The sequence below is a fragment of the Crassostrea angulata genome, chromosome 2 (assembly GCF_025612915.1).
Source record: "Crassostrea angulata isolate pt1a10 chromosome 2, ASM2561291v2, whole genome shotgun sequence".
NCBI lineage: Eukaryota > Metazoa > Mollusca > Bivalvia > Ostreida > Ostreidae > Magallana > Magallana angulata.
This window is the reverse complement of record NC_069112.1, coordinates 33,512,415-33,537,456: the sequence shown is the minus strand read 5'-3', so window position 1 is coordinate 33,537,456 and position 25,042 is coordinate 33,512,415. Positions and strand designations below refer to the sequence as shown.

General features: G+C 32.1%; 2 protein-coding genes and 1 pseudogene across 2 annotated transcripts; all 3 read right to left on the bottom strand.

The window, feature by feature from the left end:
* Positions 1–826: 826 nt before the first annotated feature.
* On the bottom strand, positions 827–5,389 carry LOC128174216 (uncharacterized; annotated as a pseudogene).
* A 1,878-nt stretch (positions 5,390–7,267) lies between these two features.
* LOC128172132 (uncharacterized) lies at positions 7,268–10,029 on the bottom strand. Its single transcript, XM_052837898.1, has 3 exons — positions 9,870–10,029; positions 9,522–9,687; positions 7,268–7,853 (listed from the first exon to the last, which is right to left on the bottom strand). Exons 1-3 carry the CDS (start codon positions 9,951–9,953, stop codon positions 7,381–7,383), a joined length of 723 nt encoding a protein of 240 aa, XP_052693858.1. The 5' UTR covers positions 9,954–10,029; the 3' UTR covers positions 7,268–7,380.
* An 8,671-nt stretch (positions 10,030–18,700) lies between these two features.
* On the bottom strand, positions 18,701–23,685 carry LOC128172131 (uncharacterized). Its single transcript, XM_052837897.1, has 3 exons — positions 23,532–23,685; positions 23,039–23,201; positions 18,701–19,278 (listed from the first exon to the last, which is right to left on the bottom strand). Exons 1-3 carry the CDS (start codon positions 23,598–23,600, stop codon positions 18,788–18,790), a joined length of 723 nt encoding a protein of 240 aa, XP_052693857.1. The 5' UTR covers positions 23,601–23,685; the 3' UTR covers positions 18,701–18,787.
* Between the last annotated feature and the right edge of the window lie 1,357 nt (positions 23,686–25,042).

Here is a 25,042-nt window from a genome sequence, read left to right as displayed (position 1 = left end):
GACGCTATATTTATAATTCAATCAAAGTTGGTCAAAAATTGGCCTTTTACTTATCTTTTTTTATGAATGGGAAATACAGAGCGCATGCCTGAACAAGGAAATTGTTTATGTCAGTTATTAGTCCTGGCTTGATAAATCACTGATTAAAATATTTTGTTTGTTCAAGTATGCCTTCTATGTTTTCTGAAAGGAAAACTGTTTGAAAACAAGCTGTTTTATGCTAAAAATGCAAAAATGGAGGGAAAATGTTGTCTTTACAATATTATATTTCTTTATTGTGGGCACTTGAGTCAAAATGAACAGTATGTAAAAACATCACATATATATCTGTTCAAAGAAAACAAAGAATGACAGTAAAAAGATGATGTCCATTTTAGGGGCCATTTTAGACCCATATCATATATAACCCTTTGTATTTTATATATTGTCTGATGACAGAACTGCTAAATATATATTTTCAGATATCTGATCAGTAATAATTTGTAAAATTAATGTAAAAATATGTTAACACTAATTAATGTTAAATAAAAAAAAAATACCTGTTTTCATAAAATTCATAATTCATGTATATTAAAAAAAAGTTTCATGTAGTTTTACATTTGTTAAACACTCCTACTTTCTATTTTCAAATTAGTGTAGCAGTGTACTAAAGAAGGACACGTGAAAAAACGTTATATTAAACAATAAGATCAGTTTGATATACACGTGTCTTTTATATGTGAAATGCCACTAGAAAACCAGAAACATTGAGAATATTTGCATTTTTATGTTGCTTCGGTATAAATAAATAAAAATACTAAATATTACAATTAATCTTTTTTTTATTTTAGGAGCTCGACGCTGCAAAAATGAGACATGTTTTAAGCAATTTTTCACAATGCATTGAAAATTTTAAGAAAAGTCAATAATGAAAAGTAAACTAGAAGATGAATACAAAGTTATTAAATAGTAAAAAAACAGATTTATTCATTTAAAATGTTTTGTGATCAAAATTGAATATAATGGCATTATTTTCAATCAAAGTAGAGTGCAAAAAGGTCATAATTTGAGAAGTTGTACATTAGCTTTTTACATGTAATATAACTGTTTCAAAACATAACTTTACGGTTTATCATTTTGAAACATCACAAAATTATTCCTATTTGCTATTATTACTATTTTACAACCCAAATAAAAGAAATTTACAAATTAGGCTTTGTTAAGCTTGATTAGATTGCAAAACGATTGTTAATGATAAAACATGTACCTGCTTCCTCTGCACCGACACCAAAGGCTTTGCACTTTTTTTGGGGGGGGGGGGGTGAAGAACAGAGGCCCCACCCGCATGATGAGGATAGTGAATCTGCTGAGCAAAGTCAAAGCTGTACATCTTAATAATGTCCATTGTACATACTTGTCCTAAAATAAATAAAATTATGAATGACTATGTAACATCTAATATAGTTATTACAATGTACATGTACTATATCAAACTATATAAATCACTCACCAATACTTATGGAATGCATTTACAGATTTGAAGCATGAATTTATGCAACATTTTGCTCACAAAGATTGTTGTTGCTGAGTAGTTCTCGTGCAACTATCCATGACCATTTACGATATCTTAAATTTTGCATATTAATTACTTGGTGTAGACTATCTTCTTCAATCATTAGTGAGTAATAAATAATATTAATTTGACTGTATGCAAAGAATCAATTTCTGAAAACATTTATTTACGTTTAGAATTAAATGGTGTATGTGATGAAAGAAATCAAGAAGAAACTTAAATTTACACACCTCTTTCATTTTGATTCAAGTTGGGTGTTTGAAACAGTTTTGTGGACAGTAGGCACTTTTCTCTGTAGTATTATCTCTGTTGCTTGGCTTTGTCCAGTTGACACATGTACTCATCCAGCATGGTTTTCTTTTCCTCTTCTGACAGGTTCCCTATCAGTACTGATATTATGAACATATCTCTGGCATTTGGGACACAGATCAATAGCTGGCTTCATAATCAGGATGTGTGGTGTTTGTTCCAACCAAAAGTTATTAAACTCTGATAAGCTACTTGTCTTTCATTTAAAACAAACCTAATTATGCATAGTTTTGAAGACTACCGAAAACAATTTTCAATTTCACGTTCTAAATACTACAAAACGTTCTGGACATGCATACTATCAATCAAATATGTATATCATTTGTACCAGTAATTATTAGGAATGTTCTTTTAAAATACAGCATGTGCATCATGTATTATAACACACTTTATAATGCTCAACAGACCCACAAAATATGAACTACATTATTTGGTTATTATTTAGCACATGAGTACATCAAATAACTTTGACTATTTTATTAAAACAGGATCACTCATACCTATAATTAAGCATTGTCGCTGCCTGTTTATAAAGTTCCTAAATATCAGACTTTGTCTAGTCAGAGAGAATCAACAACAGGACTTTGTCACCACGGGTTGAGTAGTTTGGCTCTCTGTCTGGCAGTGGGAGTCCGTTCTTTAATGTATATAATATATATATTTCAAGGACTGGCATATACGCTGAACATCTGTGAGGCTGAGTGCATGTTTAGGGGTTTTCCCAGTGTTTCCACGATTCCTAGGTTTTAGGCCATCTTTATCCAGAGATGCAGCTATACAGTTAAGCTTGAATTTCCCTATGCCATGACAAAATTGAAAAGTATCTCGATATACTTGCTGACCAGCAAAACAGTACTTTTGTTTTACTCGTTCTCTCTCTTTTGGTTTTTTTGTTGATTTTTTTTGTTTTTTGCTTTTTACTTGTAGACAGGGGCCAGTATGTACTAGATTTTCTGTGTGCAGCAAGTTGAACTTTCACTGTTAGATATAATTCCTCACTTGACATTTCCTGACACTGTTGTCTGTATTCTAGCATGTGGTCGAATTCGATTTTTGTACTACATGGGGAACCATACAATTTACTGCAACCGCATGTTTTTGTTTTGAATACACCGACAAAATTAACTTCGTCTCGGTCGACAGTTCTGTATTCGAATTCGTGTTGATAATCTGAATTACATGTAGAATCTGAATAATTACCGACACTGATGCCTGTAGTCTCACTGTCCTCTTCCTCGTCTTCGGACGATAACAATGGCACAAACTCGGTATGATTTCCGAAGTATTAATCATTCAAAGATGTGATTTCATCGATAAAAGGTTCATCTTGGTGACAAATTATTTCGTCGGGCTCTGCGTGTCTGGGTCATAATGAACATTTTATCATTCTCCTCTACTTCAGCGTAGCTGTCAATGTTCGTCTGCGGGACTTCCTGCCGATTGTAAGTATTGGTTATACTTTCGTTTTTACTACGTCCGCTAACTCCGACAAGAAGATACGTAATGTCATTCGTGTAAAACTTTTTTTCTTATATCGTATAGACCTTAATGCTTTACAGGATGTTTTCCCCACAAAACTTTATTTATGATGACATTTGACTTTTGAGCATTAATTTTGTCAAGGACCATGGAAAACCTCGGAATACTTGTAACCTTACAACTTGGCCTTCACTATCAATTGGTACACAGTTATATAACATTAGTTACATTACGCCTGTCGTAAAGTTCAATTTCTTTGTGTAACACAAATTTGAATTTGATTTTATTTTATTCATAGTCTATCGAATAAAATCGACATAGTTCTGTAAAGAAATCATTTGAAAAATGTACCAAACGATTATGGGAAATGTGTCATTGTTTTTTAATTTATAAAAAAAAACAACGCGACGTGATTGACGTTGAGTTTTAGCGCCGTTTTCTCGATGATGACGTAAACACAACAAACTTGGTTTTGTCGTGGCGACTCACATATTGCCTCAATCAAGTGGTTTATTATATGCCTATGGTGCTTGTAAAATAAAAACTGTTTGTAAATTTAAAGTACTATTTACTTGCTTTCGGTTTTGTACATTTTATTTACATACATTTATGTATACATGCATACCACAATATGTTATTTTCCTTATTTGTCTTCGTTTTCAAAGTTGCTTATGATAAACTTAATTATTGTTAAGAAAATAACTACAACGAGGAAATCAATGATAACTGATCAAGCACACGGATGGCAGCAGAGTTCTTTCACATAACTTCGCAGTGTAGTAAATGATAACTTTTTAGGACCCAACAGGCAAAAGCACCTTTATTACATTAATGAATTTGTATTTTTGATATAAAGTTTTATTGATTTGTGTCACCTAAGTTTCACTACACAAAACCTAAATTTATAACATTGTATTGTATTTAATATACGTCTCTACATCTATATTTGGAAACCAATCTCCTTTATTACTCTCACAGTGAAACAGTCAAATGCAATCAAGCGTTTTTTTCTGATCCAGTCGGAGATTAGTTTCAGACTTACGGTAAAAAAGTATCCAATTTAACTCTTTGAGACATTTAACTCTTCGAGACAATCAACCGCCATGATGTAACCTTTAACGTCAAAATGAATTATAGTAAACATTACAATTTGCTTAATGTATGAAGAAAAGAGAATCAGTTGTAATTGCTCTCAAAATTAAAACCCATTATCTTAAAACCTTTCGCAATTTTAAGAACATGTTAATTTTTTTGTGTGGTTAATACTGCAGTTCATTATGGTGTTATCGTATATGCAAACATGCTACACATAAAAAACAACAATAATGCGACATGACACGCCTTAGTCAATGTTATTACTTGCAACCATGTCTTCAGAAAGGATATAAACACCCTCTTTAGCCGCATTTTCACCATCGATTTTTTTTCAACCATTTCCCGAACCACAAAAAGCCAACCAGGGATAAATGGGAGGGGGGTTTATGCATCAGTGCCTGGACCTGGTTTAAGTTTTTTAAGTAAGTCTTGTATCTAAGTTTTTAGTTTTTTATCTTCACCAAACTTCTATGGAATGGGCATTGTGACCTACTTCTGATCTTAAATAACCTGGATGCTGAATCTTAGACATAATTTTGAGATAATGGGGTAAGTTTACGTTTTTTAAAGGACAAAATATTTTAAAGCAGATGCCCTTTGATTACTATATCTATGTGTTTACATTTTCACCAAAATTGTAAGTATGGTGATGTGTTGTGTAATACTGATGCACCTGACCGGCTTTGATGCTGGGACTAAGTCTAGCTTCCGAAGCAGGTGCCCTTTGAGGGATATATTAAGAGAACTCCTGATTTGACGACGAACAGAACATAGATGGTCCAGTGGTTAGCGCACTGACTGCTCATTGCTAGGAGAGTGGCGCAAGTATGTTGTGTATCCCAAATGACTTGACAGCGATGTGCTGCTTGTCTGTACTTCATACGATCTGGCGTCATAAATACCTTTGGTGTCACGCTCTGCATTACTTTTGATAATTATCAGGAAATGTGTCATATCGTTATAAGTGAATTTTATTGATTATTCATCCAATATAACCAATATTGAGTTACAAATAATCAGCAGATTTAAAGCGTAGAATCGGGTAAACTACTATTAATAATCTAATAATTTAGAGACTTTCCCTGCTACATGTAAATTGATAAATGAAGATATTTCAATGCTTTTAAAAACAGCTTTGCGCAAGTGAAAAATCAAAACAATCTTAGTATATTTTGCATAAAAAAGGGAGAAAAAATAAGTACTTATATGACCCATGCTTTGAGAAACCTACAGTTGACAAAATTTCGTGATAATCAAGCTGTTAAGGTAACAATGTGCATGATTTCGAGGATGAGGCAAACTGTTTAGACAATATTTTAAATAAACATAATATTTAAATAAACCTCCAACAAGAACTGCAATATACATGACATGTTGAATGATTTCCTAAAGAAACATTTTTGATTGAATGGCATTTATTGATGCAATTTTTATAGATCATTTGCCGTGTAAAAATGCGCTTGCCACTTTATAAAGAAGTTGTCCAGGTAGCGTAGTGGACAATACACTCGCTTTTCACCGCTGCGACCCGCGTTCGATCCCCGTGATCGACAGAGGTCGTATGTGATAGGGTTTTGCGGTCGCCCGCTTGGACACGTGGGTTCTCTCCGGGTACTCCGGCTTCTTCCCACACCAATGACCCCCTCGCGCTAACATCCGTGCCAACGAGAGATATTAATATAAGTTGTAGAACTTGTTTATCAATCGTTGTAAAATAAATAAAGTTCAGTTTTTAAAGAAGTACATATGACTTCACAAAAATGCATGAAAGATAAGTGTTGAATATTGCCTTTAATGATAAATATTTAAAGAAAAATCGCCCAATAAAAGTATTTTTTAATACTTAAAATAGTAACAATTCCAAATATCAATTTAGCCGAAGACGCATTTAACAAAGCTGTGGGGCTCCAGAGGTTCAAATATGTACTGTAAATTTTATTTTTTTTTATTGTTTTTTATGGATGCAGCAACCTGTTAATTATTAAAAAAAATAGCAATATCCTTGTTCGTATGAAGTGTATTTAAAACTGTTTTCATAAAATGCAACTATTGTAGCTAAATATACATTAAAAATGAACTAAATAAAATTTAAGAGAGAGAGAAAGAAAGAGGGAGAGAAAGAGAGAGATTTGAACATTCTTAAAATTTTCTTTTTTTATTTGTGGTGAAATATCCTTTTCATTGACATGGATTAATCCAATTCTTTCCAAATTTTATTGTTTTACTATATCTTTTTGTTCTGAAATTATGGATATGAAGATAAGAAAATAATGAATAAAAACTGATATTTGCAGCGTTTGCAATATATTACGTTTTTGCCAACAAGTTAATAACAGATTGTATTTATATGAACCCACTGGCAGTGTTACCTTCATACGTTTTATAGGGAAGAATGTTATTGAAGTGCATCATATTTTGAAAATCCGTGTTAACACATATATTTGGAAAGGAATCATCTTCACAAACATTAGCAATCATGGATACATTCACACCCAAGCCCGTTTGAAAAGAACTAGAAAACTAGAAAAAAAAAATGTGTACGCATACTGCTATTACTGATAGTTTGATAAGTGATTTAATAACACTAATTTTTTTTTTTCAAAATGTGTACTAAGAAAAAAATTGCTGGTTCAACTTGGAATAATAATATGAAATGCCATTGAAATAATGTACACTATTGACCTTTAAAAGCTGCAAAGGAACGTCGCTCTAAATCTTAAATATTCAAGATATAATAGATACGTGTATATCTTTTAGGATTCAAACCCAGGATAAAAAATCAAAGTTCATCAATCAAAAAAAATTCAATGGATAAAAAAGTATAATTGGACACTTGGAACATTTAGTATGGTTTTATTTATTGTCAAGAATACATCAAATGTTCATGGTTTATTAAGATAAAACAAACTTCAATGTAACCATATCAACCGGCGAAGTGTATCTCTTTAATCTAAGATGTAATTCCATTCAATCCAAGGTACTAGGGTGTCTTGTGAATAAGTAGATAAATAAAAAGTCAATAGCATATCGACATTGCTGTTCATCAGGCTGGATCTGTTGAAGCTTACGGTCGTTACATTTCCCAGCGTTGACTGCTGGTTTTTTTCTATGGTCAGATAATCTGCTGATGGAATGTGTTTTCTCCCTTTGAACAATTTATGCCACAGCCCCCATTGTTTCAATTTCCCCTCAGTTTCTTCTCTGGGACATTCTGATACTACGATGGTGTATGTTGTTATCTCTCCAACATCAGCAGAGGTGATATCTATGTTACAATTTGGGTTTATTTTATAGGATCCAATGACCGGACGCACATTGAAAATCACCCTTTCGGAAGTTGCTTCAGATTTAAGTACTAAGATAAAATTCTCATTCCCTTCTTCAAAATCGACCACTGATACAAAATCCCCACCAGAAACTACAAAACAAAATACATATTCTGTCATAACATGTCATAATGTCATTATTTAGTTTTTCTAGATAGTTCAAAACATTTATGGGAATAACAGTGAACAATTTGCTCAAAGATAGAAAGAAAGAAAAAAATTGACTGAAACTTGGAAATTTTATGATTTCGTTAAAAGAAAAAAATTCAAATCACATTTTTGTACAAATATTCATTATACACGTTTTTTGACATAGATGCATTTGTTGCAGATCATTATATTTAAAGCTGATCTGAATTCAGAAATACGCGTTTTTCCCCCTTTGATCTTCGACTTTTGCCTTATAAGTTATTGGCTTATCGCTTCTTACTCCTTATGTAGGCTGAAAGATGATAGAAGAAAGATTTATTTTCAGTACATTTGAACACGTACACATATATTTAAAAAATCTTGAATCATCGTTGAACTTTTACATGTATTTCTGTCGTACTGTTAAATTATCGCACATGCGCAACCCATACGAACTAGTAGGTCGCGCACTGTTAGCGTGGACTTTAAAATTAAGATTTTTGTTGTTGAAACTGATATTACTATTTTTTTTTTACTTTCTTGGATTAACTATACCTTATTTGCCATAATGGAAGGAGTACGGTCGAAGTATTGATATTTTTTTTTTGTGTAAAATTGAAAGCTGCTGAACTTAAAGGCTAACGAGTGTTGCAATAGCTCATGAAATGATTTTAATTATAATCATTAGTGGTAGGGATGTCTCTTGTTGCAATATGTAGGCCCCTTATGTTAAGTACACGAGAACCAGAAGCAAAATGCGAAACGTGCGGCTATGACTGCGGTGTAGACTTTACAAAGTGACATTGCAAGTTACAGACGGGAGGTAAAATAACAAAAAAACTAAAAGTTGGTGAATGGGACATTGTAAACTATACACCAGTAAGTTTCTGACATGTGGTGGTGCGACATGCAAACGGTACGGAATGTCAACCCTTTGCAGGGAATTACATGTAGCTTGGGATGTCTTTAGATGAAACAATAATATAAATCGGCGAAAATGTAATGGCCGGAATCTCCGAAAACCTCCTGCATAGACATTTTTGCGCATTCCGAGTAGAAAATTTCCTCAGAAATTAGTGATTGGCATTACAAGACTCGATTTAAAAGTATTCGTGCTGAATGGAAACTGAGGTAAATTCTAGTAACCGATATTGGAGGACACGCATCTCCTAGCTACAGTGAATTGTATCCACCCCCCACCCCCCCCCCCCCCAAAAAAAAAAACAAAACAAAAACCAAAACAACCAAACAAACAAAACAAAACAACAAACCTTATTTAAACTATTCTATAAACTTTCAATGCAAATATATATTTACATAATGCAAATGGAAAAGATCGAATATTGCAACGTTTGACATGCCATAACTTTCCCCTGCTACCAAAAGCAGTACTATATATCTGTACAAGATGATCCAAAGATTTTGGCAATAGGTTCAAAATAATACATGTGAAGTATATGTAATCTAAATGCGTCCATCAAAAAGCAATAAACTGAATCTTTCTTGTCGGTATATATTCCCCAGGAGCAGTTAAGGACCGGTCGGAAATAGTATGGCGACCGCAAACTTTTATGAGTTCAAGTCAACTTAACGACATTAAGACAAAAAGTTCTTTAATAATCTTATCATACCTTGAACTGTATCAAGATCGTCATATAATTCAGCATGAGCCAATGTATCTGGAGGCCCAGAAAATCTTATCAAAACTTGCATTACATTCGGTTGGTTTGGACTTCGGCTGACCATCAAAAATACGGGCCCAATCGTAGGTTTCCGACTTCTTAAAGTCGTAGTATTCTAAGAATAATTAAAAAAATGAATGACATCTAAAAATATGTTATTGATACAAACATTTTAACATACTATTATAAACTCTATCTTGTGACATACAAATGTCGTGCCTTTTAAAGTAATGATTTGATTTATTGAGCTACCTTAAACATTGTAAAATGTATATACGTTGTATAAAAAAATCTTACCGAAGTTTTGCCACGATCACAAAACAAAATGACCACGCAGATACTTAAACAAAGCTGCAGAATCCTCATCGCTGTTGCTGACATCCAATCTCAGAATAAGAGAGCAAAATCAAACTCACATTATATACCTTTTCAAACATTCGTGTATTTGCGATGATGATATCTATTTATCTAGGTTCATGAACTAGCACACTTTAATTCAATAGTAGGAAGAGTTATTTTGGTAAGTGGACCGTTATTAGGGATATCCATATTTCGAATGTCTTTGACATTTGATATAACAATTTGACTCAACTTTAATAAAGGGTTAAACAGTATAATCAAACAATTTTAACATATTTTGACAATTGCATGACAGAACTGCAGATGGTGAACTTATGATGACAGTCACACTTGGCGCATTATTTTCATGCAGATTATGTATTATTATATTCTCGAAAGGACAAACACGTCCAAATAAATTTATTAAATTTCCCGAAAACAAGAATCAAATTTATTATTAAGGTCTTCCGTTTCCAACGGAAGACCTTATAGTGATTGTTAGGTTTTTTCTTTCTTTCTTATTAAGGTCTTCCGTTTCCAACGGAAGACCTTATAGTGATTGTAATGTTTCTTATAAAGGTCTTCCGTTTCCAACGGAAGACCTTATAGTGATTTTAATGTTTCTTTTTATTATTAAGGTCTTCCGTTTCCAAATAAAAAAATTTACGCATCAAATTTTTTGTCAATAGAATAAATATATAAGAATAAATCTATACATAGGAAATTTCTGCGATGTAATATCAACAAAAAATTTCTACTTCCGGTGAGATATCTCAATTATCTGAATAGCTTTTTTAAAACACATTTTGTACCCGCGAGATCTGAGAAACTATAGGCGATCAAGACACGAAACTTTCATGGATGATAGACATTTGATTGAAGATGTGTTTAACCGGTTTCATTTTGTCTTCCGTCACTTCCGGTCCATACCGGAAGAGTTAAAAAAATCGAGCTGTTTATCAGTTTAACTGTTTTCCTTTGATATATTTTAGTTAGATAAATGAAAAATAATGTACAAAAGGCAAGTATACAAGAAATATTGAATACAATTTACATTGAACACTTCCGTTTGCCCGTTTCCTGTCCCGAGACCAAAAACCAGATTTCGACGAGATCTCAAAAACAGTAACGACTTGAACAACCAAACTTTGTGGGATGATAGACCTATGTATGTACATGTGTTAACACTATTTTGTTTTATCCGGCGTAACTTCCGGTCGTCACAGGAAGTACACCCAATTTTGATATTTTTATCATTCACAATAATTTTCGTATCCATTTTTTATTTATGTTAGAGAAGCAATGTCTTACAGTTAAATTGATACTTCTATATCAAAACGGAAGACCTTTTTGTTGCTTTTGCAACAAGAGTCTAGTTATTATTATTCTTATTTTTTTCCACGCTTTTCTCAGAGATGACTGGATAGATTTTCTTGAAATTTTCAGGAATAATAGGAAATGATAAAGTCTAGGAGGGATTTTTTTTATTTTTTTCAAAATTCATTTCTGGTCGTCCGTTTCCTGTCCCGCGACGAAAAAGCTTGTCACCTCGAGATCTCAAAAACTGTAAAGACTTGAACAACATAACTTTGTGGGATGATAGACCTGTGTATGTACATGTGTTAACACTATTTTGTTTTATCCGGCGTAACTTCCGGTCGTCACAGGAAGTACACCCAATTTTGATTTTTAATAAATATTTTTGTAATTTAGCATTGAAGTAACATTTTAGCAATGGAAATACAAAAGGTCATCCACACATTCTAAAAAAAAAGTTCTACTTCCAGTGAGACATCTCAAATATCTCAGGCAGCCTTCTTTTAAAAAAACAAAGTACCCTCAAGATCTCAGAAACTGTTATAGATCAAGACACAAAACTTATTTATATAATGGACATTGATTGAACATGTGTTGAACGGGTTTCATTTGGTCCTACGTCACTTCCGGTTATTAGGTTATTACTCGAAGCGTTTAAGCCATACTTTTAAACTTTTAACTTTTTTTTTAACATTTATTCAATGTGATGAACAGTAACGTACCGTAGGTAAATGTACTAAAATATCTACTTTCCATTTCTTAAATCAATTTCGTTTGTTCGTTTCCGGTCCCGAGACAAAAACCTTTTTTGAACGGGATATTATAACTAACAAAAACTTGAACATCCAAACTTTGAAGAAAGACAAAATGTATACATCATATCCATTTTCAGATTACAAGATAACTGGATTTTTTGTGCAGATTTATACATGAGGAACGGAAGACCTTTTTGTTGCTATAGCAACAAGAGTCTAGTTATAATTATTATTATTATACAAAATTTATAAAGCGCCATATATACTTTATAATAAATTACTCTATAGCGCTGTACATATAAAAAGCTATTGGAAAAAAAAGTTATGAACATGAATAATATACACTAAATACATACTTAAATAATACTAAATTTTGTTTACATGTTAAATTCAGTGCTGTGCTGTCTCTGTACTCAATAAAATAAAGTTTAAAATGCGTAAATACTTAAGAATAGTCTGGATAAGCCTTTCTGAAAAGATAGGTTTTCAATATTTTTTTAAAACGAATAAAATTTCCTTCTAATCTAATTTTGGGGAAGGTTGTTCCACAATGTAGAACTGGCCACGTCGAACCGCCTGTCACCATACGACCTAGTCCGCGCACGCGACTGAACAAGGTGGTGGATAGAGCTTGTAAACCTGGACCAGTTCTTGTATATAAAATGGCGATGTTCCGTGTAAGGCTTTGAAAGCCTGTAGGATCAGCTTGTATTGAATTATCTGCTCGATTGGAAGCCAGTGTAACTTGACCAGTACTGGTGTTATGTGGTCATATTTCTTAGTACGCGGTATAATCCTAGCGGCTGTGTTTTGAACCCTTTGAAGTTTTGACAAGGAACTGGTACGTACACCGTGTAGTAAGGCATTGCCGCAGTCCAAACGAGAGGTCACAAGTGAGCATACACAGGTTTTACTAGTCTGGTACCCGCCCCCGCCACTGCGTTTTCACTTCGTTTTGGGGTCAGGTAAAGGCCGACGCCATTTTCAAAATGGCGACCTCCACATCTGGAAAGAGGTAGGAATTTACCACCGAAGAAAAAATCGGGAATATCTTCTTATGACTATGAAAATTAATTAAACCAACCATTACCGAGTGTAAACGAGAATCAGTTGTATCGAAAAATGTAGTTTTTTGAATATGCCAGAGCCCTTTTATTTATTTATCCCAGTTTTTTTGCAATGTTTACATACCCTCCGAATTAAATATCGATCTATAATTATTTAACCAAGGATGGCTTAACTTTATAAATCAGTTGACAAGTTTACCTAAGCTATACACTAATAGAAATCACTGAAAAATCGGCAGGGCCACGCTTGCATGACTGGAAATGCTTGTGCCAAAACTCGAATTTCCTCTGTATCAGTTTTTGTGCATGAATTTGAGGTAAAAAATCAGAATTCAGGCTGATTATTGACTTGAGGAAAGTTGCCTGACGGCGTGGCCAGGCTACAGAAAACTGACGACTTTCCCCAAATTTATTTCAAAATTAAATTTGTTGACGGTTTAATTATCATGATGAAATTATGGTGTACAGATTCAAAATATTCTATATTTTGTAAAAATACAGTACTTTTTAAATTATTTTACATCAAACTGATCATGTTGATTGCTTGTAGCTATCTATATATCTTTATTGCCGATCATTTCTTTTAAAGGAATACTTGTTTCCCTTTAATCTCTATTTGCTGCCATATACTAGTTATTGTTTTATTTTATTACAATCATTGCTACACACCCCGTATAAAAGCCCAGAGCACTGCTCAACTTTCACCGTATTCCGGTATATTGCATTAGACCGACAAATGCGTATTTTGAAACAAAATATAACGATCACTTCACCTGTAAGAAATATTCAAAACAAAAGAAAATTTCTGTTATCGAGACACAAGTGTACACATATTTTTAAAATGTTCGGTCAGAACCTTTCTTTGTGCCGTACTGTTAATCAATCGCTGTATCGCAAACAAAACAATGTAGTTTATCGTGCAGTGATAACATGGTCTTTTGGAAATTGATTTTTTGTAGGCACTGACAAAAGACAACACACTGCTACTTTATTTGGTTTTTAACGCATCATTTACACAGCACTGTTAAGGTTTACTTTATGGTCGCACCGACCAGAGAATACGGAAAATGTTAACTATGACATCACACAAAACAACAAATCGTCAAAAATGCTAATAAATAAGTAACTCCCGATTATAATGGGTAAGAAAACATTAAACTTCATTAAATATTGCCTATGTATGCAACTTTGTAGTCGAATAAGTCCAACAACAATAAATATACACAACTAACTGATCGCGGTGCACTCGTCGACGTGACGTCATACTGTAAATTTTGACGCATATTTTGTGTAGAGAGAGGGTTTTTTAACATGGAAAAATGCATTTTATATATGAAAAGAAGATAATCTTAAAACAAATATTATACCATCAAATCCTATCTATTATGCTTGTTTTGACTCGGTATGTGATTATTTTTTAGCTTGTATTTGTTTTCTAGATTGTTTACTGTACACGTTCGATGTGTTTGACATCGGGAAGTCTATCTTAATCCGCTTTGTACAAGGACATACACTAAACAGACCATTTCGATCTTTTGGATATAAATTAATGGAATGTTTAAATCATTTGAAAGTGCTGCTGCTTCTATTAAATCTATAGAGTGAATTAATAAATACGTAAAATATTAAGCGAAGGTCATTTGATTTCCAACCGGAGTATTTCTTTCTTTGATATTTTTTCTTATAAAAGAGGACTTGCATACACAACAGCAGTACTTTTCAGAATCTACCAGAAAAGTAGAATTTAATTATCATTTAAATTTTTAATTCAAATAATGGCATGCCCTTGTAATATTGAAATTTGTTTGTGACCTTCATTTGGGAGAATTATCAACATATGTCACGTGACTATCAATTCAGGGGACCACACTAAGTGTTATACAAAGTAGCATTTACGATACTGTTTCATTTTATATTACATTTACATCATAAAAATGCATCGTTTTATGAACGTTTAAATCCACTGGTATTTTCATAGTAATCCTTAACAGTGCTGCGTACCATGTTTATCGTACTGCAACCGGTGTCTATAATGTGCGTATAATGTAGAATCATGTATTATAAATAAACGACACACTTGTTCAAGGTTTACGCGTCGTAAATCAGTAAAGATAAAAACATACAGTCACCAAAACTTTTATAAACTGATGTCCACTAAGACCCGAATATCGCTAAAATTAAATCTAAAAGAATAATATTATGTTATATTTTGAAACTGCATCCTGGTCTAGCACAGATTGAAACATTATTATACACATTTCATTAAGAGTAATTAAATTTGAATAAGGAATCGTAAAGTGTACTAAATTTTATCTTAATATGCCTTGAATTTTAGTCAGTTTGTTTCCTCTAACAAAAACTGATGTATCTGCAGGCCCAACAAATCTAATCAAAACTTGACGCGACAAAGGTTGGTTTGGCTTTTGGGAGACTGTCACAAATATTGGACCAATTGTTGATTGTCCACTTCTTAAAGTCGTAGTATTCTATGAATATTTTACAAAAAAAAAACAAAAAAAATAATAATAGAAATAAACGTTAGAATTTGCGATATCAAAGTCGATCTATGTGAAAAGAATAACAAAACTTGCTAATAAAATGTGCTTAAATAACGTCTCAAACCTCTATACCCGATACTTTATCAACCAAGCTACGAAGGTATTCAATCAAATCGATTGAAAGAAACACTTTAACTAAACTTTGTTCTTATATAGTAAACGTCTTGATATAGTCTGCTACCTTAAGAAAATGTAAATGCGTTTAAGGTGGAAAAAAGCAGATCTTACCGAAGTTACGCCACGACTACTAAACCAGTGACCACACAAAAAATCAAACTAAGCTGCAGAGTCCTCATTTTTGTTGCCGACTTCAAATCCCAGAATAACAGAACAAAATCAAATTCATGTTATATACCTTTTCAAATTATCGTATTTATGCGATGTTGACATATTATTCAGTTGTCTAAATTCATGAACTAGCACTCTTTAATTCTATAATAATTCTTCAATAGCAAAAGTCAATTTGGGAGGGGCATGAAGGTCATCCATATTTCGAATGTTTTTGACATTTCATTTTACAATTTATTTCAACTTTATTAAAGCGTTTAAAAGTATAATCAAACAATTAAAACCTGTTCTGACGATATCCCTACGAAATTATTGATGGCAAAAATATGCTGACTGCGACTTAGTTCATTATTCTTCACGAAGATTTTAATTTTTTTTAATGACCAACGCGTTGATATACAATGATTTTGCGGGAAAAAAGCCAAAAAGAAAAAGAGAAGAAAAAAACCGAAGTCCAAACTGTCTTTTTTTTATATTCCAAAATACCGGTTTTGTTAATATTTCGATAGCACAAACTATTGGTATTAGGCAGTAAGACATATGTGATAAGGCTCTGCGCAAACATTGTTTTCAAATCTTCAATTAATAAATTTTATTCACATTTTCTTAATAAAAACTTCGATTATTCCTTGCAACATACTACTTTTCAGGTGATATGCAGGATATTGATTCATAATGCTAAAGAACTAAGATATAGATTTTAACAGAGCTGAAATATACCCGATCCAGTTCTAATCACTTTGTTGATCAGTAGAGACCTTCAGCAAACTAAGAAAAATCCCAGACTGCACGAAATAACCATGATTTCAGATTCAAATTTCCATATATAAAGACTTTGTTATTTATTTTATCTAACGTAGTGATGAAATTTAACTATGATTTAGTTCTACTTTTACATACTCTTTATAATTATTTCAATACCGTGAAATCAACTTATTTTCGTGGATAGCAGGTTGTATTTCTTAATAAATAACAAATGCTTATCAATACGTTCGTAGAGATGTAAATGCGTGGGCAAGGGTTACCACAGAAGCTTCCAACATTTGTCCCCTCCGAACAATGATGATTCCACAGTAAATCATGACAAGAAATATGTGAATAAAATGTTTAATATCTTTGATAATTCATTGGAGCTTGCGTGGGTAATATAATTTTTTTATTGCATATTTACTACTTTCTTAGCTCACATGAATCACCAAAGATGTAATTCATTTGTTTAAATAAATACATAAAAAGCGGTAATAAAATAGATTAATTTTCAAATATTGGTTATCAAGTTTGCTTCGGAATTGTTAACTGTAATTACCCGCTTTTTGCATCACCTTTTAGTGATATCAGCGTTGTAGGATAAGTGTAAATTCTGAGCGATAAAGTGTGTTTGATAAATGGCACCAGTGTGTTTTATTTCTGATCTGTCGTAAGATAATAAAATATTTCTATTTACTATCAATCTAAAAAGGTTCGACACACAAAAGTGGTATTGTTTAAAAATTGTATTAACATGTGGAACATTTGATATATCGATATCTATAATTTATATTGAGAAAAGCTATAAAAAGATTCAATATGTCAAAGATTTTATCGGCATGTCTTTTTCAAATACATTTCTTAAAAGTATAGATTTAATATCATTGATTGTTTTTCTTATTAATAAGCATCTATCCGGAGACTACTTTATAGATACGTTCATATAAAGACAGTTTTTAAATTAATACCCATAGAAGATTTTACCTTTTTAATAGAATGCCAGTTAGAGCTTGAGGTCGGCTAAGATTTGATAAAAATAATAGTATCTCGGCGGATCTTATAGCAAGTGGACTGCATGGACATTAACAACCCGCGATATATAAAGAAAATAATGGTTAACTTATTTTTTTGCAAAATGTATTCCTATTTTTTACAACAAAACATACCAACAAAATTTGCTGAATTTGAAATATACTAAGAAAGACAAATATAAATATTTATAATAAGGAGATATTAACAAGTGCAATGCTTCAGTCTGGGATTTACCAGAACGCCGCCAAATCTCGAGTATTTCGTTATTACATTTAAAACATTGACTTTGTTGACATTTTTTTTTTTGAACCCCATTTATTTTCAATAAAGGACTTGTGCCTTTCATTTATTGTGCCATCAAGTGCAACAGATGCTGTTCATGCATTATTTTGTAGTTGTAATAAAAATCTCATCTAAACTAGGAACAATGAACATTATTAACATTTAAAGGGTATGGCAATGATTTTGATCTAAATTCATTTGTCCGTTTTCAATGATTGTAATGTCTATACATGTATAAGGCATTTTTATAAACAGCGAAAATTTAAACTTCAGTACCCTAATAATGAGTGAGAAATATAGCTCACAATTGTTATGAAAACAAAGCTCAGGTTTTTTGTTTTTGTTTTTTGTTCACATTTTGAACACGTTTAGAGCTAATCTGAGAGATGCGAAACAAGTTTTAGCTAACAATTATTCAGCATGTAGTAAAATCAGCCTGAACAAGGAACTTTTTAGGGTATATTTAGCTAAAATAAGGTTCCATATAAAAGGAGCCTCCTTGTTTACATACCAAAGAATAATGGCATATGTATCTTTTTGAAAAGATCAAATATAATTTGAATAAAAAAATCAAATTTGACCTTTATCGAGACCATGCTTCTTTCATAGCTGCATAAGAATAGCGCTCTGTTGAACGTATTTTGAATATTCAAGACAACAAATGAATATCTTTTGGATTTCAAGCTGGAATATAAACCTGAATTTCAGTTATTAAGGTAAACATATATAATGAACACTGTGAATACCCGGTTTAGTTTTTATTTCAGGTAAATAACATCACGTGTACATGGTTTGTTCTGCTATAATAGCTTACAAGGTATCCCTTCTAATTAACGAACTACATCTTCTTTAGATGACCCGATGATGGTATAACGCCATTCATACCTAGGTCGATAAATCTGACTTGAAAAGGTTTCTTTTGGAAAAACTACTAATTCAAGAATTAAATATTTTAATTTTTCATCTTCGTTCATCACTCGGGATCTGTTGAAGCTTACTGACGTTGCATTTCCCTGCAAAACCTCCTGGTTTCCTTCTATTTTTAGATTATCATCCGAAACGACGATTTCTCCATTCCTCGACACCACACGTGTAAGACGTCCATAGGTTCTTTCCTGACATTCTGTTACTTGAATGGTGTATGTTGTTAACTCTCCAACATCGGTAGAGTTGATATTTACGTTACAGCTGGGATGTAGTTCGTAATGTCCAGGCTGATCAACTCCAAACCCTAACATCTCAGAAGTGGTGTCAAAATAAAGGAATTTTGTATCGGATCGCGAATAAAACTCGGCCTCAGATACAAACTCTCCATCCGAATCTACAATACATATTACATAATCTATTTTAGCATCTCATTATTTAATATGATTAAAATTTCGTTTTATCCTTTTTATACCACAATTACCTTATGATTTTCGATTTACATAAAATATCGTGTTGTGTCCCAATCCATATATATTTAGCCATAGTACTATTTATTCTTTATTGCATTCAAGTAATGGTATTTCAATAGCCCAAACGGGTTACATTGTTTTAAATCAAAGTAGTGATAGACGGAGACATCATTTCCGAAGAAATTAAACTAATGGCACTAATAATTCTTTAATATTAAGTATAGTAGGTTTGAGGTATGAAGACTTTACAATTCCAAATGATACAGGACTGAAACTAATTTGAGAGTCTATTCATGCTCCTATATGAAATACACAAAAACAAATGTTTTACAAAACAGAAACAAAAAATACAACAGTTACGAATATAACGAATATATACTTCACAGTATGTACTAAAACATTTGCTTAAATAATCAATACAAACACTTGACAAATTTCACCAGAAAGGGTTCAAAAGAAGACAAAATATATGTGCGAACTATATATATTGTGAAAGGAAACAAAATGTGAATATACAAGTTTAATTAAAATATAAAATTGTGTTATAGAATTATTTTTAACATCTACATATAAATCCGCTGATCATATGCATGGCCATTCTTTGTCAGGTGCCTCATTTACATTACTTTCAAAGGTCGTACCAAGTGTAGTTGGAGATTCTTACAAATTTGATTAAGGGGGGTATTGTGTATGAAGGACGTTATCTAACTTAAATTAGTATAGTATTTTTTTTATTTTTTAGAATGCTATTTATTGCGTTCGTTTTTAATTTGATTTATTTCTTATTTAATATATGACTACTAGTTTGAAGTTTATACAGCTTGTGTTGCTGTGTTTAGAAGACAATTTTCATTACCATCTATTAATATAAATTGCTTGGTAACCTACCCTCTCCCCCCCCCCCCCAAAAAAAAAAGTCACTGAAATTAATAATCTCTCGACGAGCATTATGGACAAAAAAAAAAGAATTTAATTTTGCTATTGAGTTTGAATTTGCAGAAAAATAAAATATTCAAAAATGTTGCAGAATAACCTATATGAAATACACAAAAACAAATGTTTTACAAAACAGAAACAAAAAATACAACAGTTACGATTATAACGAATATATACTTCACAGTATGTACTAAAACATTTGCTTAAATAATCAATACAAACACTTGACAGATTTCACCAGAAAGGGTTCAAAAGAAGACAAAATATATGTGCGAACTATATATATTGTGAAAGGAAACAAAATGTGAATATACAAGTTTAATTAAAATATAAAATTGTGTTATAGAATTATTTTTAACATCTACATATAAATCTGCTGATCATATGCATGGCCATTCTTTGTCAGGTGCCTCATTTACATTACTTTCAAAGGTCGTACCAAGTGTAGTTGGAGATTCTTACAAATTTGATTAAGGGGGATATTGTGTATGAAGGACGTTTTCTAACTTAAATTAGTATAGTATTTTTTTTATTTTTTAGAATGCTATTTATTGCGTTCGTTTTTAATTTGATTTATTTCTTATTTAATATATGACTACTAGTTTGAAATTTATACAGCTTGTGTTGCTGTGTTTAGAAGACAATTTTCATTACCATCTATTGATATAAATTGCTTGGTAACCTACCCTCTCTCCCCCCCCCCCCCCCCCAAAAAAAAAGTCACTGAAATTAATAATCTCTCGACGAGCATTATGGAAAAAAAAAACGAATTTAATTTTGCTATTGAGTTTGAATTTGCAGAAAAATAAAATATTCCAAAATGTTGCAGAATAACCTCCGAGGTCGAAAAATGTTTCTTTGAAAATATTTTATATTTCAAACAACATTTTGAGACTGAGGAGGTTATCCTGCAATATTCCCGATAACAAGAACTTTATTTCTATTCTACTAACAGCCCAGTATTTCTACAGATCGTTTCTCCTATAGAGAGATGATCTAGGTGATTTTGACGGCTGTTCCGTGTAACCCCAACGGTTTTGTTAGTAATGTTTACATGTGTATCGATCAAAGGAATCACTTGCAGACAACATAATTTTTCTCTGGATTTTTAATACTCTTCACTTATTTATAAAATATCTTTGAATCATATTACTAAAATTTTAAGGACAATTTAATACGATTATTACTACTCCACGTTTTATATTTTATGTAAAAACACGCAGTGAAAATGTGCTAGGGAGGTCCTAGGAACAGCCGCATTGATTTCTTAAAAATAAACATTTGAGGCAATACACATCGTTTTGACTGAAACTAACACGTGAAATTGACATGGTTTGAACACTTTTTACGGTTTGAAGTTGTATTTTCCTGATCGGTGCGAGACAAATCGGTATTTGTGATCTGACAATTTACTGATGACGTTCGTGGTATATTGGAGAATAATGTCCGCGGCATCTGTTTGATCTCGGCAATAAATGTAGTAGAATGTTGAATAAACAGGTTAGAAATCATTAGATGAAGGTGGGTGGGGTCAGCTAAAAAGAAATATACGTCCTCGCGGGAGATTAATTGATAATACGCAAACGATATACGATAGAGACATGCCATGTTCATTCATTGAATCTCATTACATAAATATTCATTACCTCGTACATCGCTAGATGGTGCTTACGGAATCCTTATTATTTGACGTCAAGGGCAAGACAATCACAATATACGGAGGATGTTATACTGAGAAAACCAATGAAAGACAAATGTGAAATAGACTTAAATCCAAGCACACGTGCACACATATTTTATTTCAAAATCGTCGATCATATCGTAGCGTTTAACCTGTTACAGTTACTCACAGTAGAGTTAACCTTGCAGAGTAGTAGATCGTGCAGTGACAACATTTGAATTTTGTGTACAAACTACCATTAATGGCAACATATTACTCTGCTCGATTTATTTTGCCATATTTACTATGCGACCGTTGTTGATAAAACAGCGTAGACAATATGATTTCGCACGACGAAACACATACTGGATGTGCACGCAACCTAATTAAGTTAATGTTGGTACCTTGACAATACTTTCAAAAATATGTTTGTTTCAAAAAGTAGTCCGTGTACATTGGATGCCTTCATCAGAAAGCAATTGATCGTAAAGTCATCGTCAGTGAATAATACCCCAGTAGCAGTAGAAGAGCGCTCGAAAATTTTATGGTGACAAAAATTTAAATGAAAAAAGGCCCTTAAATCGCTAACATCATTCAAGGCCATGCATTGTTACTATAAAACAAATGGTCCAAAACTTTTTATCATGGTTGCAATTTGAAGGTGTTATTAATAAAAATACTCCATAAAGGAATTTACTAAATTTCATTAGCTGTGGTAAAAGGTAATCAGAAATCCATCCCCAAAAACTCGTGAATTTATGTATAAACTTTTTCTTTAATAAAATATAAAATAATTAAATACATTATTTACATCAAACATCTTGACATAGGTAATTGTGTCTTCTTTTCAGCAAGGGCTCTTCCATCGTTTCCATCATTTAAGATGGAAATTGGCGGGCTTTGTAAATACACAGCCATGTGAATCTGGTTCATTTACTTTCATTGTTATCTAGCAACAGGTATTTAACTAATACATGTATAGATTCAAATGTGTTCATTATATTTTCAATATACATTGAATACCTTAATATACGCTTAATGATTGAAAGAAAAAAAGGTTAAGTTTATTAAATTTAAACTTTGTTTACCTTGAACTTTTGTAATATTTCGTCCCTCAAAACTAACTGATGTATCTGGAGGTCCCTTGAATTTGATCAAAACTTGCCGTTGAAAGAGTTGGTTTGGTTTCGGGGTGACTGTCACAAATACAGGACCAATCGTTGATTTCTTACTTCTTAAAATTTTAGTAGTCTGTGGGCAATCAACAAAATGAATGTAAAACTTGATAAAGACAAACTGTTTCAATCTTGGTATTTTACTTAAGGTCTTTTTAGATTTTGAAGGAGTCTCAAAACACCTGGAATCAGCAGAACATGACATGAATACAATACTTTAGAACTCTTGAATTGCGGTGCAGAAGACAAATACTAAAACAACCAAACGAAAATGATATTCAATAATATCGATTGATACAATCGAAATCACAATTTTGTAATAAAGTGTCTTTGAGAAGTAAACGTTTTGATATACTGAGCTACCTTAAAACTGTAAATACATATGTTGGACAATATGAAAGCTTACCGTTGTTTCACCACCAGTACAAAACAAAATGACCACGTAAATACTTAAACAAAGCTGCAGAGTCCTCATTGCTATTGCCGACTTCCAATCTCAGAATAAGAGAATAAAATCAAATTCACGGGTTTTTCGCGACATATAATCTATTTATCTAGGTTCATGAACTAGCACTCTCTAATTTCTAATAGGAAGACTTAATTTGTTTAGTGGACTGGTATTTGGGATACTTCGAATGGCTTTGACATTTCATTTACAATTTAGCCAACTCTGTTAAAGCGTTAAATAGTATAATCAAACGATTTTAACATATTCTGGCCATTGCCATACAAAATTACAATAAAATTTTAATGCCAAGCAGAGTAACTTCATTAATTTTCATTCAGATGATTAATTTTGTTCATGTTCTCAAACGGGAAAGCACGTACATATAAATCAAATGGTTGTGCATAAAACAAACAAAATAAAAGGTTGTTTTTTGTGTTTGTTTTTTTTTAAATTTCAGGTCACCTGTTCCATTTGGGTTTTGTTTCTCGTTCTATGAACAGCTATGCAATATGCAGTTGTTATATTGAAACACCTTTACAATTTCAAATATATTTATTGAATTGCTACCAAACAAAGTATATAGCATAGTATTTTGGAAAAAAAAACCCAAAACAAATCTTCTTGATAGTATTCCTTTAAACAGAAGCACGTGATTGAATTCCAGACTGTAGATTCGAGGATTTACATTAAATGAAATCTGAGTAACAATTGAACAACCTCATTTTTCCGAACCCCTTTATTTTCACAAAAAACCCAGAACATTTTGTTATTTTTATTCTCTGCTTTATAGCTGTCCGATGCTTGAAAATATTGAAAATATTGTCCGATACATATTAAAATAGATCAACACATAATTAATCTGCTTTATTTTCTACGTTTTTGTACTTTTTTAACTATTTGTTTTTTCAATATTTCAGGAAGGGGAACATTTGTTTAATACCTCTAAAACAAATTTTATTGAATTGTAGACTATACTTGCTGCGTGATTAAAGAGAGAAATCCGAGGGTGTCCTATGCATGGAATCAAAGTACTAAGAGTACTGAAAGACGGGTTTTGAAAGTTTGAATTTGTAATTGTCCTGGATTTCATCGAATATGCTTCCAAAATTTATGAGTTTGAATTAGTTGTTACATTCTATGTTAATTCGGCTTTTTTGCAATTGTCCGATTCTTTGTCTAAATTTTACTCAATCCCGGCCTTCATAACTGAGAAAATTGACACAACGGTATATTATGTAAAATAAGACCCCAAGGAAAAATCTTAAATATTACTACTAACCGGGAAAAACAAACAACGAAATCAAAGTAGATAATTTTAATCATTAGATTTATTCAATTTTGTGATCCAAGAGAAAACCCACAAGTCGGACGTTATCCGTAATAAAAGTTTTATGAAAACTATCATAACGAAAATTCTATAGAAATTGGTTAAAGTACATGCGTTAAATAGATAGCGTATGTTTATTTAT

Bases quoted from the DNA above. Each gene is read 5' to 3' on its own strand.
- LOC128172131 (XM_052837897.1), bottom strand. From the start codon at position 23,600: ATGAGGACTCTGCAGCTTTGTTTAAGTATTTACGTGGTCATTTTGTTT. The intron at 23,202-23,531 runs GTAAGCTTTCAT...GATTGCCCACAG, and splicing joins GTACTGGTGGTGAAACAACG to ACTACTAAAATTTTAAGAAG. The intron at 19,279-23,038 runs GTAAACAAAGTT...TATGTATTGTAG, and splicing joins AAATATTACAAAAGTTCAAG to ATTCGGATGGAGAGTTTGTA.
- LOC128172132 (XM_052837898.1), bottom strand. From the start codon at position 9,953: ATGTCAGCAACAGCGATGAGGATTCTGCAGCTTTGTTTAAGTATCTGC. The intron at 9,688-9,869 runs GTAAGATTTTTT...AATTATTCTTAG, and splicing joins GTGATCGTGGCAAAACTTCG to AATACTACGACTTTAAGAAG. The intron at 7,854-9,521 runs GTATGATAAGAT...TTTGTTTTGTAG, and splicing joins CGATCTTGATACAGTTCAAG to TTTCTGGTGGGGATTTTGTA.